This window comes from Brachionichthys hirsutus, chromosome 5 (genome assembly GCF_040956055.1).
Source record: "Brachionichthys hirsutus isolate HB-005 chromosome 5, CSIRO-AGI_Bhir_v1, whole genome shotgun sequence".
Classification (NCBI taxonomy): Eukaryota; Metazoa; Chordata; class Actinopteri; order Lophiiformes; family Brachionichthyidae; genus Brachionichthys; species Brachionichthys hirsutus.
This window is the reverse complement of record NC_090901.1, coordinates 1,481,222-1,497,439: the sequence shown is the minus strand read 5'-3', so window position 1 is coordinate 1,497,439 and position 16,218 is coordinate 1,481,222. Positions and strand designations below refer to the sequence as shown.

The following is a 16,218-nucleotide window of genomic DNA, read 5'->3' as shown; positions in this document are numbered from 1 at the left end:
TAGCTGCAGCTAACGATAGCTTTATGCTGCCGTAACACAAGCTAGCTAACACTGTGGAGCCTACGACCGCGCATACCTTTAGATTTTCGCTAGAATATCCACAATTACACATACTATTCGTTCAATTTATTTTATTTTAGAAAAAAATAACGTAAAAAAATTAAAGATTAAATTTTAATTAGAAGAGGCAACTAAAATTTGAACATCCCGCTGGCACAACCGGAAGTAAACAATGTTAACTTCCGGGCGATTTGGGAAGTAAACATTTTACTGTAATCCAGATTGTATGTTCGTTTTTTTTAATGCAATTTTATTTATAATCAACACCTTTTAGACATTAGCTACGGATTAACTTTATAATCAGACTGTTTCGATGCGATTTTGTGAGTTATTTTCGTGTTTGCAATTTTCACAAGCTTCACAAACACATCTCAAACTCTGCTGCTGACGCGGCGTTGTGGGCGTGTCCAACGAGCCAAGACACTCCCTCTGTACTTTCTTCTGTTTTTTAATATTAGATATGCTATCTTAAATTTGCAATCAAACTTTTCTACAATAAATTAGACGACAGTATTTAATGGGATTCTCCCATGTGTGGTTTACTTATTTATAAGTATTTAAAACAGAGTCTCACCAGTTCCCTGTTTGAATGTTATAATCCAGGTGACGGAGGCTGGATGGGAAAGTTCCTCCATCATTTGTTTCTCTTGAAATAACTCGTTTCTATCCAGACTGAATGAGAGCATGTTGCGTTTACATCTCTCCATAAACAAAATAGATAATCCAGCTGTGGATCTCCCCACTCCAATTGATCAATTGATAAAAAATATTCCTAATCCACCAATATCTACAAATTAGATTGCATTAAAATACAATATCCTCAACGCAGCATATTTTCTTTCCTTATAGGTGTCAAGCATGACGGCGATCGATTCCTATATATTATGTTAATGTGAAATTATTTCAGCATTTATTCTAAAACATTATAGTAATGTGATGACAGGGCTAAAGAAAAACAAACAAACAAACTTAAATATAGAGATGTTTAATACCTTTGCGTTTTTAAGTTATTTACATAGAGCCAATGAAAATAAGGTGTAATGTGCACACACAAAAAAGCCGCGCCTGTTAACAGATGACAAGACCCCCCACCACGCACACACGCACACACGCACACAGGCACACACGCACACACGCACAGGGCCCCTCCACCGTCGCTGCCTCCCAAGGCAGCTGTTCCAGATGCCGGTCCTCTCTCTCTCACCTCTGCGCCACGCGCACTCTGTTTTGCCGTGATTGTGCACACAACGCGTGGGGCGGAACACGTCACGCACGCAGGACGAGGCCCAGATCGGGCTATTGTTTTCCTCGCTTTTTTTTTTTTTTTTTTTTTTTGCATAAAAGCACCGTGCGCGTGCACGTGCTGCTCGTGACCGCGGCCAGGTTCTCTTTGCATCTCGTCAAAACAAAGCGGCGTCGAGCCGGAGAGAGAGGGAGAGAGAGAGAGAGAGAGACCAGGGCCGTGCATGCTCCGCGCCCCCCCCACCGCACCGCACCGCTGGTCGGACGCTTGATCCGGTAAAGGTGCGCAGAGGTTCGGGGGACCAGAGGAGGAAGAGCCGCCGATGAGCCCGGACGGAAGCGCGTCCTCGTTAGAACTCCGTGATCCTTTCATCCCAGCAGGGTAAGGAGCGCGCGCGCGGGGGGGGGCACGTCAAGCAGCAACTTTGCGCCCTAATATGATCGCTTTTATCCATGGGCGGACTTTAACGACGCGTCTCTGTCTGCCCCCCCCCCTCGCGGGGTCCTCATGCTATTACGGGCTTCTTTTCCGCGTTCACGCGTCCACACATGTTGAGAAATAGAAACGTCCACGTACGCACGCACGAGCGGCTGCTTCGTCCACCTGGTCGGATGGATGTTGGTTCTGCGCCCGACCGATCGATCGGATAACGATCAGCGACGGACCGACGCAGCTCGAAACAGGCCAGGGAGGCAATAACCGGGATGAAGGGTGGAATCGATCCGCGCTGAAGGGGGGGGGGGGCAGAAACAGCTGGGGGGGGGGGGGCTCTGTGGTCTCTAGCTGGGATGGGATCTTCCTCTAATGACCCGAAGACGCGCCAGTACAATCTGATCATTCGCATGCAGGGTGGCAGCGAAGGGCTCATGTTGTCTTTGTCTGGGGGGGGGGGGGGGGGGCAGCCCAGACTGTCGCCCCCCCCTCTGGCCAGGCGATGGCGCTTCACTGCGTGCAGCTCGTACTGGGAGACACCCAGAAGCAGGGGAGAGGATGACGGCTGTCACGCATCATCATAGCGTGCGTGCGTGCGTGCGTGTTCACACATAATCATAGCGTGCGTGCGTGCGTGCGTGCGTGCTCACACATGCACTTCCCCTTTCTCTGCTTCTGGGCCGGGTTGATTCCAACGTGTTGAAATAAGTGAATGAAACAGAAACAGAACAACAAGTCTTCACAGGGTTCATGGGGGGGGGGTGTCGTGGCTGTCAGGGTTCATGGGGGGGGGGGGTCGTGGCTGTAGGGTTCATGGGGGGGGGGGGTGTCGTGGCTCTCAGGGTTCATGGGGGGGGGGGGGTCGTGGCTGTCAGGGTTCATGGGGGGGGGGGGTCGTGGCTCTCAGGGTTAATGGAGGGGGGGTCGTGGCTCTCTGTGTTCATGGGGGGGTCCCCATGGTTTCCTCTCCTCACTGTCCCTCTCACCATCCAGATGCTGGATGGACTCCGGCGGAGGCACGCCTCCCGGCCCTCCTCCCGACCCTGTCACTCAACTTCAGCACATTCTCGGCTCCTCCCCCCAGCCCAGACATGGACAGCAGCAGCGAGCATCCAATCAGGAGGTGAGGATTTCACCCAATCTTTGATATCAGGCTATTGATCTCCTGGGGATCCTTGATTGACTAATTCCTTTACATCTTATCAGCTTGTATACTTGATTTGTCTCTGTGGGGGGGGGGGCCGTCTTCTGTTTGCTGCTGTGCTCAGAGAGTCTCTGGCCCGCGTGGGCTTGAACTCGCGCCTCGTTCTTCACCAGTCAGTGAAAGCATTCATTCAGTCGCTTCATTTTCTTTACGAAAGCGAGTTAAATTGTGATTGTTCTGAAGAGCGTCGTCGGTTGGAGCTCGCCGTCCGTCATCCAGGGCGTGGTCGATCTCCAGGAAGACCTTCTTCTTCACGGCCTGTCGTTGCTTCCTGTCCGTGCGTCTGTCACTTCCTGGTCCGCCTCCTCGCCGTCCCTGCAGCTCCCCTGGCATTCTGTGCTCTGCATAAATATTTGTTTGCATCAATGGTTGCATTGTGCTGAAAGGGAGAACAGTTTGCCCCCCCCATCAGTGCATGTGCTATTGTTTCCTCTTCATAGGAGACCACGCCTCTTGCCTCGGCTCCGCCCATCCTGCGCTCAACGCGATGCCCCCCTCGTAGCATCATCTGTCCTACCCCCCCCTCACACTGTGCCGTTCCCCCGTGTGTTTCTTCTCTGCGTCTCTGTAGGTCGGCTCCTAGCCTGACCTTCTCTCTCTCTCTCTCTCCTGTCCACTACTTTTAGTGCTCTCTCTGTTTCTCTTTCTCCTGCATATCGCGCCGATGAGGACTTTGCACCGGCTGAAGTTGATGAGCTCCCCCAGCCTCAGCGAGCTGGGAAAGAGTGAGAAAGGTTCCCCGGAGGAGAGGGGAGAAAAGCAGAAGAGGGCCGGCGCTAACGCCACCTGGAACAGGTAAACCAATCACGGTCCGGGTGTAGAAAAGGCCGTTGTTTAAACGCCGACGCGGACCGATTTGTGGCGTGTCGTGTGTTGCAGCATCCACAACGCCGTCATAGCGGTCTTCCAGAGGAAGGGTTTGGCAGACAACGAGCTCTACGTCCTAAATGAAGGCGTGCGGTACGGCCCGGCATCCCGACGGACGGACGAAGAGCTGTGATCCTTCGTTGTTTATTTATTCATGTGCTTGTTTGCGTACGGGCCTGGGGAGTCACGTGCTCACGGCACAGGAAGCTCGGCCGTAACTTCCTGTTACGCCTCATGAAACATTTGGTGGAGAAACGATGCTTTAATGTGATTGATCCTTTGATCGTGTGTTTGCTCAGGCATCTGTTGAAGACTGAGCTGGGCTCCTTCTTCACAGAATACCTTCAGGTGAGTGACATCATTCAGGTGCATAGACCACGCGTACATGTAGATGAGTGATGAGCTCATTGCTAACATCTATCACTCAGAACCAGCTACTCACGAAGGGCATGGTGATTCTTCGGGACAAAATCCGCTTCTACGAAGGTGCGAGGATGAGTCGCCTAAAAGGACCTTTTTCGTGGCCTGTTCTTGTTAGTGAAGCTTCCATGCATTGTCTGTTTCGTGTGCGTGACTAAAATAGGTCAGAAGTTACTCGACTCCCTGGCAGAGACCTGGGACTTCTTCTTTTGTGATGTTCTGTCCATGCTGCAGGCCATCTTTCACCCGGTTCAGGTACGCAACGTCACAAAGTCTCCGTTCGTCTTTGCACAGAATAAACGATGCAAAGCGGACGGCGGTCTTTAGTTGCTCAGCTCCGCCGTGTGCCGTGTCCTCGTTATGTGCAGGGTAAGGAACCTTCTGTCCGACAGCTAGCGCTGCTTCACTTCAGGAACACGATAGTCCTGAGTGTCAAACTGGAGGACGCCCTGTCCCGGCCTCGGGCCCGAGTGCCCCCCTCTGTCACACAGATGCTGCTGATTCTGCAGGTAGGCAGTCTTTCTGTTTCTTATTGCTTAGTGGCTCAACTACAGTCACAAAAAGCAATAAAGACAATAAAATGAACCTTCTTGCAGCGAGACAACAGCGCTACCCACGTCGCCACCGTGCTGCCCATGGTTTAGAGTTTTCTTCTGTGAATGACTGTCTGTGTATAAAAAAGTTGCTTGTTATTATTTTGCTGGTTTTTTTTTAACAGGACAGAACAACTTGTTCAAAATAACAGATCCCCTCTGTTCGTGTTAGGGGGTCCATGAGTCACGCGGTGTGAATGAGGACTACCTGAATCTGGAGACTCTTGTTCAGAAGGTGGTCTCGCCCTACCTGGGCACCCACGGGCTGTTCTCCGGAGACGGCGCCGAGGCTCGTTGCTGTGTTCTGGGTAATAATGCCACATTGTTTAATGAGGAGCGTAAATGTGTCAACGCTTTCCAAACCCCTTCCTCTTGTCTTTCAGAGAAGTGCTTACCATGGCCCAAGTCTGTGGATCAACCATCCAAAAACCCCGTGGTCCGATCAAAAAGCTACAACATCCCTCTTCTGCTGACCCCGGTGGCCGAGTATGACCCTGACGCTAGCTCTGTCGGCAGTGGAGGAATCCGGCGCCACTCGGCCTGTGAGATCTCATCGTGCCTGGAGGAACAAGGACTCACCTTTGCTGAGCCACCCACAGCACCTGAGCTGTCTGGCCCTTCCTCCAGCAGGCTGCGCGTCGTCTCTCAGTTCAATGGTACGACGCAGATCAAGTTGCCTCGTGTTGGTAACTATGAAATGATAAAGTACCAGTACCGTGTCGTTCACAGGTATCGTGCAAGCAGGAGCCACTGCCATGCAGCTGCCCCTTTTATCTCCTGCCATCCTTCCCCTCCAGTCCTCAGGAGCTCTCCATGGCACCGAGGCCACGACAACAATGACTGATCTCAGTAAAGGCGCATCCTCGACACCGCCCAGCGAATCATCCAGCCCGGAAACCATAATAGGACAAGTGTTAGAATCGGCAGACTCCGATTCAGATGGGATATTTATTGATTTCCCACCTCACCCCTCAGACGCGATGGGGTACAGCAGACAGAGTACTGTGTAGCTGCTGTCTTTAGGAAGCGAGCCCCACGGCTCCCAGTACATGGTAGAGGAAATCCACAGCTCATAAAATGGGTAACATCTTCCTTTCTTACTGGAGTACGATGACATTCTACGAAGAGTCAAAGTGCTTTCACTGACAAGCAAATCCTACTCCCGAGGCTTCACAAGGCTCCCAACTCGATGGACACGATAGTTGAGACTTCATCAAAGTCTTTTATCCCCCAAACGAAGCCAGATAGGGATAAGACTTTTTCTTATTGACAACAAATGCTATGAAAACCAGAAACCAAAATGAGCAATTCATTTATGTCCTTAACAACCATTGCCTCTGTAGCAGAACATTAATGCAGCTTATTCCTCTGCACTGCAGATGTCAAATTACTACAAACGTATTAATGATTTACATGATTGTACGTCTGTTTCTTGGTTTGGATGAACACAGGCTCCGCTGATATGGAGTATATCCTGGTATTAATGATCATTAGAACAATGAATGTGCATTTACACACAGTACGAAAGAATACCCAACAAATATACTTATACTTAAAATATACATTTTCGTAAAGAGATGGATCTTTACAAAACCATTGTTGGTGTTGGTTTTTTAATTTTATCTATTTTTTGTCACTATTACAAATTTTAAATTAGGTCTCTGCTAAACACACATACAAGCATCAATTGAAGTATAAATAAAAATAATTACCAAAATTGCTGGTTTTTACATGGGGAAGATGACTTTTGGAACCAGCATTTTATGGGAAAAAATGGCAAAACCTTTACATTTTTATCACGAATTAATTTTCCATATGTGTATGTTGTACATAGTTTTTTTTTTATTCTTTTATATATATACTTTTTTCCACACTTTTTTTACATTTTGTTTACACTTTAGTGTCCCTATTGGACATGATAAAATAACTGCTCTCACTTTTGTATAATGTAATAAGAAAACATGCTTTTATTGCCAGTGGTAGTCATACACTTCTGATGCTGAACTCTCATCTTGTGACTGAATTCGCTTTTCTGTATTAGCTGTGCAAAGCAGGAGTTTGAGGAATAGATGTTTACTGTTTACATTTGACAAACATGAATATTCTGAATGTCATCCCACACACTGTATTTTGCACCACCACTAATTGTAAATAAAAGTGCATTGTTGGTTTTTAGGACAGTAGATAGTGTAACATGAGCTTTTACCTTTAAAATAATTTTAATAAGGGCTTTTTAACTGAATTCCTTTCAAAAAACTGTTTTACCTCAAGGATTTTGTACTTTACTTTTTTGACAATCTATGATGTCTGCAGAGTTGTACTTTGTATTAATTTGTTGTACTAGCCCAATAAAAATAAATACATTTGAATAATATTTAAATAATATTGGTTTATATTTTAAATAGTTAACTTATAAATATAATATTTATGAACAGCCACATAGACTACTGTGTCAAATGGATTTTCAGGAAACAGGAAGATATACCGATGGATCTCCTTTAATCATTCAGTGATCTGTAATTAGAACCGCCAGGAATATTCTATAAACATGGAATTTGTGGCTCTTCCTCCACCGCCACAGCTCGCATAATTATTTTAAGTGAAGGTTCAGTCTTCATTTTATTTAATTCCTTCACTCAAGGTCCACCTGCTAGATTTTGTTAAAGATGTCATTCACATGTTGTGGCATTTTAGCAAATTGATTTATGATATAAAATATTCCGATAAACTTTTGTTTTGAAAAGACTACCGGAAACGCTACAGTACTGGAGTAAATACATTCTCTTGTTTTGTAAAACTTGACCGGAAGCCGGAAGCTTTCAGAAACTAGCACAGCGCTAGCAGGACAAGCTAAGTAGCTATGAGGCGCTACAGCCTGCCGAGCAGATCGCGCTGCTTTTACGTTGGTCTCACGTTCTGTACGCGTCTGAGGAGCTGCTATTTAAATAGTTTGTTCTTTTAAGGCTCGGTAAGACATCTTTCTTTGAACACTGGTTTTGTTTCACAAGTTAGCTGTAGCTAATGTTAGCAGCATACAACAGCATTAGATGTGTAGTATTGGACTGTAACGATATGGGACACCAAAACGTTCATGTAAACCCGGACGCTAGCTTGTAGCCCTTTTAACTTAACTTCCAGCTCTCTTGTAATGTCTTTTATTTGCAGGACACTGTCTCTGCCACCTTGTCTCTGGTCCCGAGTCTCTGGTCCCGAGTCTCTGGTCCTGTGTCTCTGCCACCGAGTCTCCGGTCCCGAGTCTCCGGTCCCGAGTCTCCGGTCCCGAGTCTCCGGTCCCGAGTCTCCGGTCCCGAGTCTCTGCCACCGAGTCTCCGGTCCCGCGTCTCCGGTCCCGAGTCTCCTGTCCCGAGTCTCCGGTCCCGAGTCTCCGGTCCCGAGTCTCCTGTCCCGAGTCTCTGCCACCGAGTCTCCGGTCCCGAGTCTCCGGTCCCGCGTCTCCGGTCCCGAGTCTCCTGTCCCGCGTCTCCGGTCCCGAGTCTCCTGTCCCGCGTCTCCGGTCCCGAGTCTCCGGCTCTGGGCCAGTCCCCCCGCAGATGAAGATGTCCTTGGCACAGCGAGTCCTCCTCTCCTGGATCTTTGCCCTGATGTTCCTCATCATGCTGGTGCTCAAGCTGGACTCCAAGATCAGCTGGAACTGGTTTCTCATCTTCCTCCCCGTCTGGACCTTCGACGCCATCCTCATCCTGCTGCTGATCGTGAAGATGGCGGGACGCTGCAAGCCGGACTTTGATCCTCGGGATGGCGACCCGAGCCTGAGGAGGCGGTTGTGGTACCTGACGGCGCTGCTGCTGAAGCTGGCCTTCTGCCTGACGCTGTGCGCTCACCTGGAGGCGCTCCTCGACGTGTGGGTCAGTGTGGTGTGTGTCCCCCTGTGGGTGCTGCTGGGCGGGGCGCTGGTCGAGCTCGGGCACGGTGTGTTCCACTACAGGAGGGACTGAATCAAAATGTGCTGAAACGTTTTAATGACTGGATTGGGATCGGGTGGATTTCGCATATTAATGACCAGAACGTACGTTATCGTGATGAAATCCGCTGTATGGATGAGATGCGGGCGTGTCAACCACGGAAGTGGGGTGGGCGGAGTGCCAGAATCAGCATCACTATTTCAATCAGGCTTTATTGATGCGCCTTTCGCACCACGATGAGAGCAGAGTCTTTCGCATCATGGATTATTAGCTAAAGATTTTAAACGCATATATTTAGGACGAGGCGTCTCCCCGTTTCGGCGTTCACGTTACTGCCTTCTGCCTCGTCTTCAGGCTGCAGCGAAGAGATTTTAAACGCATATATTTAGGACGAGGCGTCTCCCCGTTTCGGCGTTCACGTTACTGCCTTCTGCCTCGTCTTCAGGCTGCAGCGAAGGGGCGGGACCGGAGAGTTATATTTTTATACCTGTAGGAGAAGTTCTTTTTACACCGTCGATCCACCGGACAGGTACGCGCAGGTTGCACTGAAGATGGCCGCGTGCGGCCAGAGTGGATTTATCATGCCTCGCTGACCGAGTGTCGGTTAAATAATGTCTGTTTGAACGTTTCCGTCGAGCCGTTAGAAACTTCCCGGCTTCCTGATGTGACGCTACATCATGACGACACGCGTCTCTGCGACCGTGAACGTCCCATGATGCCCCGCTGCCGCTGATATTATTTGAATTTGATTCCTTGAGTTCCTCTTACCTAATGGATTTCAAAGATGTGTGCAGATTTCTCTTTGTAGGATGAGCTCGTCTTTGATATGCTAGTCTGGCCGGGTCCAGCTCAGCAGAAACAGACCCGGGAACTCTCCGTGGGAGAAATGTGCCTGTATTCCATTTAGATCCACTGAAATAAAATAAGATATATATATATTACGGTTGTGGTTGTAGTTCCATTTAAACCATCTCGATACGAAACGCAGAAGAGACATCAATCGTAAGTCGGTATTTTTGAACCATTTATTGAGGTTCTGATCAGTATAAATCACACTACCAAGTCTTATCTTAGGAAATAAAATGTATTTACAACATAATTTTCCACATATATTGTTTTCAAATTAAAACAGACAATAAATGATATAAATAAGTTCTATGGAAAATAAAACTTGTCTTACAAAAAATATATGCAATTTCTGTATACATTTTCTCACATTGGCGCTAATAACATCTACACTGTACAGGTTCGGTACGTACAGTATCATTTACAGCCCTGCGTGAGTCAAAGTCCAGCCCGAAAACGACTCGCTCCCGTTTTCAGCGTCGGCTGAAGCCACAAGGCGAAGCGAGAGATTCCTCTAGCAGGGAGGAAGAAGGGATGGTTCCAGATTTTAGTACCTAAAATGGGCCGAGTAGTGCGCAGGCACCGACACGGGTCACGACATTTCATACAGAGCCCACGCACATTCGCTAACGTGAAATGAGCTGCTCGGCTTACATTCCCAGGCGATGCTGAAACACTTGGATGTCGTCTTCACTTGGTCGCTGGAATAATGTCGCCGTTTCAGCACAGACTCGTTCTTCTCTTAGAAAACCAGCTGATGTCCGGAGCTAAGACTGTTTCCAAATACTTTAACAAAGCCTCTGCGTAAGTTGTCGGGTGAAGAGAAGGACTTCTAGACCTCTAGACATTCATATGAAGAAGTCTTTCTGTGTTTTGAGGGGCTGTTTTAGCGCGTGCAGCTGTTGGGGCATTGGAGGCTTCCCGTGCGCCGTGTCCTTTACTTTCGCTCCTCTAGAGGGCGCAACCGTCCGACTGTCCGCTCCAGGCCTAGCCGAAGAGCCCCGGGGGTCAGTGTGATGGTGGCTCTTAAGCCGACTGTCTGTGAAGGAAAGGGCCAGAGTCTGGTGAGCCTCCATGGGCTTAAAGAGGTCAAAGGTGATGAGCGTCCGTGTCGCTTTGTGTTCTGGTGGCGCTGGAGCAGACGCAGACTTTTTCCGCTCCTCCTTACTGTCTTTATCTCTCTTTGCTTCTCTCTTTACCTGAAGGTTTGCATGTTTTGGGACGGCCGTCTTCACCTGCGTCCCCGCAGCGTTGCCCTCCCTGTGGCCGCTCTTCTCCTTCTTCCCGTGCGGAGCCTTGTGTTTATGCAAACAGGCGTCCCGAGCCTCCTCTTTCTCTTTCTCTGGCCGTAGGTGAGATGCTCGTCTTTCTTTATCGTGCTCCTTTTCTCTCTTGACATGGGGCTGTGCCCTCGCGTCCCACGAGGCTTTGCAGCCCTCGCTCGTCCAGTCCTCGTCCTCTCTCTTCTTCATCGCTGTCCTCCCCTCTCTTGCTCCTTCTGCCTTGAATCTTTCTTGCTCTCTCGCCTTGTCCTTCTCTCTATCCCTCTCTTTCCCCGTCCCCTTTTTATCCTTGTCTTTACTCCTGTCCTTTTCATCTTTCTCTCGTTTCCCTTTCTCTCTTTTTATTTGGGGTGCGTTATAAGTGCTTGTCCCATCATCTTTAGCTTTCTCTCTGACACCCTGACCTGGTCCTGCCGTCTTTTGTGGCCTCTCTTCCTCCACATTATTCTCCTTCCTGTTATGCTGTAGTGATTTTAAGGATGCTCTGTCCCCACCCCCCTCCCCTCGGCCACCATGCTGTGTCCGGCACGCATCAGCCCCTTCATCTCCGACACCGCCCCCCTTATCTTCCTCTTCCTCATCTTCGGGATCGGTTAGTGTGTGAGCGAGCGCGCGCTCGTCTCGCTCCTCCTTTATGAACGTTAGCGGCCGTGTCACGGGCAGCTCCTTTAACTCATCTCTGTTCTCTCGCTCCTCCACCTTAAAGAGCCGTGTTGGAGTGTGTGAGGGTGGCCCCCCCCTGTCCTCCAGCGCCCCCGGTGTCTGTCCGGCAGGGTAACACTCAACCGCACCGTCTCCCTCCCCGTGTCTGATTTTCACCGCTGCATCCGCTGATGCACATTTCTCTTCCACGCCGCCCTCCGCTTCCTGTTGGTGATACTGCTTGAGTCGGATGTGCCAAGCCAGGCTGCAGACGGCAGACACCGTTTTGAACTGATGGACGACTCCTCTGGGTATGAAGTAGATGTCGTCGTGGTAGAGCTGAATCCGGGCGTATCGGATCCCCTCCCGCCTCAGCTGGTTGAGCTTGGCATCATCGATCCATTGCACACACTGAGGAGGAGGCGGTGACACAGAGATCCAGTCAAAACAGCAAATATTCAATTATATACTCGCTGGTGGTCAGGAGGTAGCGGCCTCGCTCCCGCCAGTCTGCCCCCGGGGCAGCTGTATCTGCCCCGGGGGCAGCTGCAGCTACAACAGTAGCTTCTCCACCACCGAGTATGGAGCGAATAAATAATGCACAATGTAAAGCGCTCTATAAAACCATTATATACACACTATACGTGTATTAATTAAATTATTAATGATATTACCTAATTAAAATCTCTGAATATTACTTTTGTCGCTCAGCATCACTTGGTTTTTCACCTCAAATATTTGGACGACCTTTTTGTGGTTAAAATGTTTGTGTGTTTTCTATCCCTCTTTAGAGGTCACGCTCCCCGTGTCGTCGCTGCGGTGCCGAGTCGCTCTCCCAGAGATGTTTGAGTGGTAAGAGCACACGAAACTAAAACAATGAGCCGGAATGCATGACAGGCTGCTGATTGTAATGTTAATCTTCATTGATATATTTAAGCTAAGAGAATAAGCGGGCTCAATCTGTGTCCTCCCAGGCACGCTAACGAGGTCAGACCCACCTGAGAGAGGGGAGGTTCGTGGAGGTCCAGCTGCAGCCTCATGACCACATCTGGGAAATCTCCGGCGTGAAAACAAACAACGTCTTTGGTGATCCGGGCAGGAGCGAAAGTCCTTTAAGGGAACGGGTGCAAAGAGTCACGATCTAAATAAGGTACCACTTTACAGAACCCTCATTTCCGTCAGGCTGGCCGTCTTTACGAGCCGACCAAAGGGCGGCACAGAGGCCGGGTTGTGTTAAACGTGCGCGTCACCGTGCACTCACTCCTCTCTGCAGCGCACGGCCTTCAGCACGCCGACAGCGGCCGTCGTTTGCCTCTCAAAGCCCTGCCCGATGTGGTCGGCGTGGGCTCTGGTACGGTCCTCAAACAGCATCTCCCTGGGCTCGCTGGCTCTGGGCAGGTACTGCAGGTTCTTTATTTCATTGGTGGACCTGAAATACATCGTTCAGAACTTCCTCCACGCTGGCGAGCCATCTCCGGACTCAACAATCCCACCCACCGTTTCCTTTTGAAGGGCGATTTGGGCATGTCTGCCATCGGGATCATCTGTTCTCCAGGTCGGACCCACATTATGGGGCCGTCGTCGCTTTCAGTCGGGCTCTGCAGCCGCAGACTGGAGAGCGTTCCCCACGGCAGCGTCCGCTGAGGAAACAGCGAGAAAACAAAGGTGTGCACGTCGAATAGCTGTCGGGGGGGTTGCACACACGCACACACGCACACACACACACACACACGCACACACTAACCTCCAGGAAGGGAGATTCCTCCAACATGCTGATGAACTCGGGGAAGAAGTCTCCAACCTCTTCATCGACGGCCCCGACCAGACTGACCTGGCGCATCGCTCCGGCGCGGTACGTTCCCTGGGAGTACGTCCGCTTCACCTGCAGGGAGGAACGGAGAGGGCGTCCGTCAGAGCGTTTCTGGGAAGACGCCAAACATCGTATCTCACGAGACGCTTCAGCGCTTAAGTCAATGAAAAAGAGATTTTTATAAATATGCCAAATATGAATTTACTTGAGAAACTCATTGGGAGCCCCCCCCTCCCCTCCCCCCCCCCCCTCCAGCTGCCTCTGTCATTCCTCTAAAAGCATCTTTAAATGTCAGAAATGACTCGGAGACAAACTTCCTTCCCGTCTGGTGAGAACTGACCAGGAACAGGCAGCAAGGAGGACGCTTGCTGCCTGTTCCTGGATGATGTTTAAATGTTTGTTTAAAACACGCATTTCTGTTTCCTGTTTGAAGATTTCGCTCAGTTTATCAAGAGATACGAGCAAAAACACAAGAAATCAGTCAGTCCGACAACAAATAACAACAAACACGACATTTCTGGTGTTTTTACGAGTCTAATTCTTTCGTCGTGTTATTCAGCGTTTCTGCTGGGTTGCCAGGACGACAGCCCCCGCCAGGCCAAACATAAGCTAAAGTCATCGCCACTGCCTGATGACTTTTTACAGCGTGCAGGTCCACACTGATGCGTTTGTTCTTCTATCGGACGATGGGAATATCCTTTGATGCCATTCATTTCAAAGACATTTCTTTTAGATGTCTGAAGTATCAAAAGAGAAGCTCAAGCACGAAACTACCGGCGCTCAACACACCTGCAGAAAGACGCTCGCCTCACCTGCGAGTGGAAGTTGACCATGGTCGTCGTCTCGATGTCCTTCTTCCCGAGCACCTCCATCTTCACCGGCGCGTTGGGGAACTTGTAGGAGAAGTAATCCAGGAAGTCTGGGAGGTAGGACGCCGCCCCGTGGATGATCCCCATCACGAAGTACGCCGCCTGGGCTTTGTCCTCGCTGAACGACAGGGTCACGAACTCCTGGGCGAAGCGCTGCATCTCAGCCGGAGACAGGCTGGAGAGCTGGTCCACGTAGGCGTGCACCACGGACGCGCCGCCGTTGGGCTGATGCTCCATGTGGATCATCTGCCCGAACTCCAGGCCGGGCAGGCCGGGCATCGGGGTGCAGTGAAGAGGGGAGCCGTAGCCGAGCCGCTCCCTGACCGCGGAGGCGGCGTCCTGCCGGTGCTGCTGCTGCGACGCCGCCGTGGCGTGGAGGAGACCGCCGCCGCCGCCGCCGCTGCTCCCGTTCATCCGACTGAGGAGCTCGGGAAGATTCAGAGAAACCCCCGAACAAACCGTCTGACACGAGCGGTGATACATTTTGGCTCGGCCGCGCCGCTCCTTCGCTCGCTCGCCGTCTTTGTGCTTCTTCTTCTTCTTCTTCTTGAGCTTCTTCAGCAGGACGTCTTCGGCTGCGCCCGCCTCGAGCCTCTCCGTCGCCTCTGATGGAGGAAATCACGTTTTAGCCGATTAATCACGACGTCCCGCATCGTTCGAGGTGAGCGCTCCACGTCACGCCTACCCTTCTGTGGAGACACCACGTCCCCGTTCTCTCTGGCGTTGTGCGTCCTGTGATTCGTCCAGTCTTTGATCTTCTCCCCCGGCCTTTGATCTGAAGCTGGCAGAGCAAACAGGAATGAAACATTTCACGTGTTCATATGTACATATGACCATCTGGGCCTAACAGACAGCGGGGCCTGCGGCGGAGTGAATGACGTAACCGCGTAATAGCGCCGGCCCGACGGCGAGCCGAGCCGCGCAGCTCGGCCGCGCTGGGCTCACCTCTCTGCGGCGTCGCCGCGTCGCCGTTCTCGCTCTTTGTGTGGCAGCCGGCCGGGCTCGCTCTCTCCGGGGCAGCGGCCGAGCCGCGCTGCGCTTCGCCGCGTTTCTCCTTGTGTCGCTTCTCCTTGGCCTTTCGCACTTTGGGCGGCGACGCCAGGAAGTTGCTGATTTTGAAGATGTTCCGAACCGGGGTCGGCGGCGCCGCGGAGGCGGCAGGGTGGCTCGCCTTGGCCGGGCCGAAGCTCCATTTCGCTGGGCTCGCACAGCTCTGTTTCCCGTTGTGTTTCCCCCCTGCGCACACGTCTCCGTTCAGCTTCCGGTGCTTCGGAGCCTTCTCCTCCAGCCGGAGCTTCTTGGGCGGAGGCGGGTAAAGGTCGCTGGAAGCCCGCGGGCGGCTCTCCGGGGGCCGCTTAGCTAGCAAAGGTTTAGGGGGAATTGTTTTGCTGTTTCCTGCGAAATGCATGGAGTCCACGGTCTCGGCCATCTTGGAAGTTTCTATTTTTTACGGTCAGACGTAACTGGTGCGTGAGAGACAGGCTGGGGGCGGGGCTTAACAACCTACGTCAGACGCACGGAGAAAGGAAAGCTGCCGACAGAATTTGTTTACACACTGGAGGACATGATGGCGCACACGTACACGCACACGCACACGTACACGCACTATTTAGTGACTCAATAGTATCAGATACTCGCTCTCTCTCTCTCTCTCTCTCTCTCTGGTACAGTCGTCACCGCAAGGTTGGAATAAAATGAAAGTGACATACCCGAAGTAACCACTAGAGGGCAACAAATACGCGTAGTTTTTTTTTAAATCACCTTGTGAAGCTGATAAAATAAAATAAAATACAAGAACATGAAACAGCGGGCTTTATTTATGCCTCAGATCTGTATAATACTAATACTAATACTAATAATGTGTTTTTTTCATACTTTTCAAAAGCTCCAGCATTTTTCTATTATGTGCAGAAGATAATAAAAACAAAGGCGGTAAAACACATTTATGTTAATGGTGATATGGACTCATATTAAATTGATGTTGATATGAGAATCCATTGAGTCGGGCTGAGTCTGAGTGGGCGGC

At 50.4% G+C, this 16,218-nt stretch overlaps 3 protein-coding genes across 3 annotated transcripts; 2 read left to right on the top strand and 1 right to left on the bottom strand.

The window, feature by feature from the left end:
* The first annotated feature begins 2,728 nt into the window (after positions 1-2,728).
* On the top strand, positions 2,729-5,829 carry prr5a (proline rich 5a (renal)). Its single transcript, XM_068739582.1, is given in 11 exon segments — positions 2,729-2,777; positions 2,780-2,858; positions 3,609-3,734; positions 3,819-3,899; positions 4,106-4,154; positions 4,235-4,292; positions 4,390-4,481; positions 4,595-4,735; positions 4,992-5,127; positions 5,203-5,475; positions 5,549-5,829. Coding segments are annotated over 11 exon segments (1,365 nt in total).
* A 2,541-nt stretch (positions 5,830-8,370) lies between these two features.
* tmem60 (transmembrane protein 60) lies at positions 8,371-8,775 on the top strand. The gene has a single exon (XM_068739752.1). It carries the CDS (start codon positions 8,371-8,373, stop codon positions 8,773-8,775), a length of 405 nt encoding a protein of 134 aa, XP_068595853.1.
* Positions 8,776-9,753: 978 nt separating this feature from the next.
* LOC137893834 (lysine-specific demethylase RSBN1L-like) lies at positions 9,754-15,611 on the bottom strand. The gene is made up of 8 exons (XM_068739273.1): positions 15,138-15,611; positions 14,878-14,973; positions 14,136-14,797; positions 13,258-13,395; positions 13,011-13,153; positions 12,775-12,942; positions 12,512-12,623; positions 9,754-11,924 (listed from the first exon to the last, which is right to left on the bottom strand). Exons 1-8 carry the CDS (start codon positions 15,598-15,600, stop codon positions 10,437-10,439), a joined length of 3,270 nt encoding a protein of 1,089 aa, XP_068595374.1. The 5' UTR covers positions 15,601-15,611; the 3' UTR covers positions 9,754-10,436.
* Positions 15,612-16,218: the final 607 nt, after the last annotated feature.

Coding starts and splice junctions, on each gene's coding strand:
- LOC137893834 (XM_068739273.1), bottom strand. CDS start 15,600: ATGCATTTCGCAGGAAACAGCAAAACAATTCCCCCTAAACCTTTGCTA. Junction 14,974..15,137: donor CGCGGCGACGCCGCAGAGAG/GTGAGCCCAGCG, acceptor TTGCTCTGCCAG/CTTCAGATCAAAGGCCGGGG. Junction 13,396..14,135: donor TGGTCAACTTCCACTCGCAG/GTGAGGCGAGCG, acceptor TCCTCCCTGCAG/GTGAAGCGGACGTACTCCCA.
- tmem60 (XM_068739752.1), top strand. CDS start 8,371: ATGAAGATGTCCTTGGCACAGCGAGTCCTCCTCTCCTGGATCTTTGCC.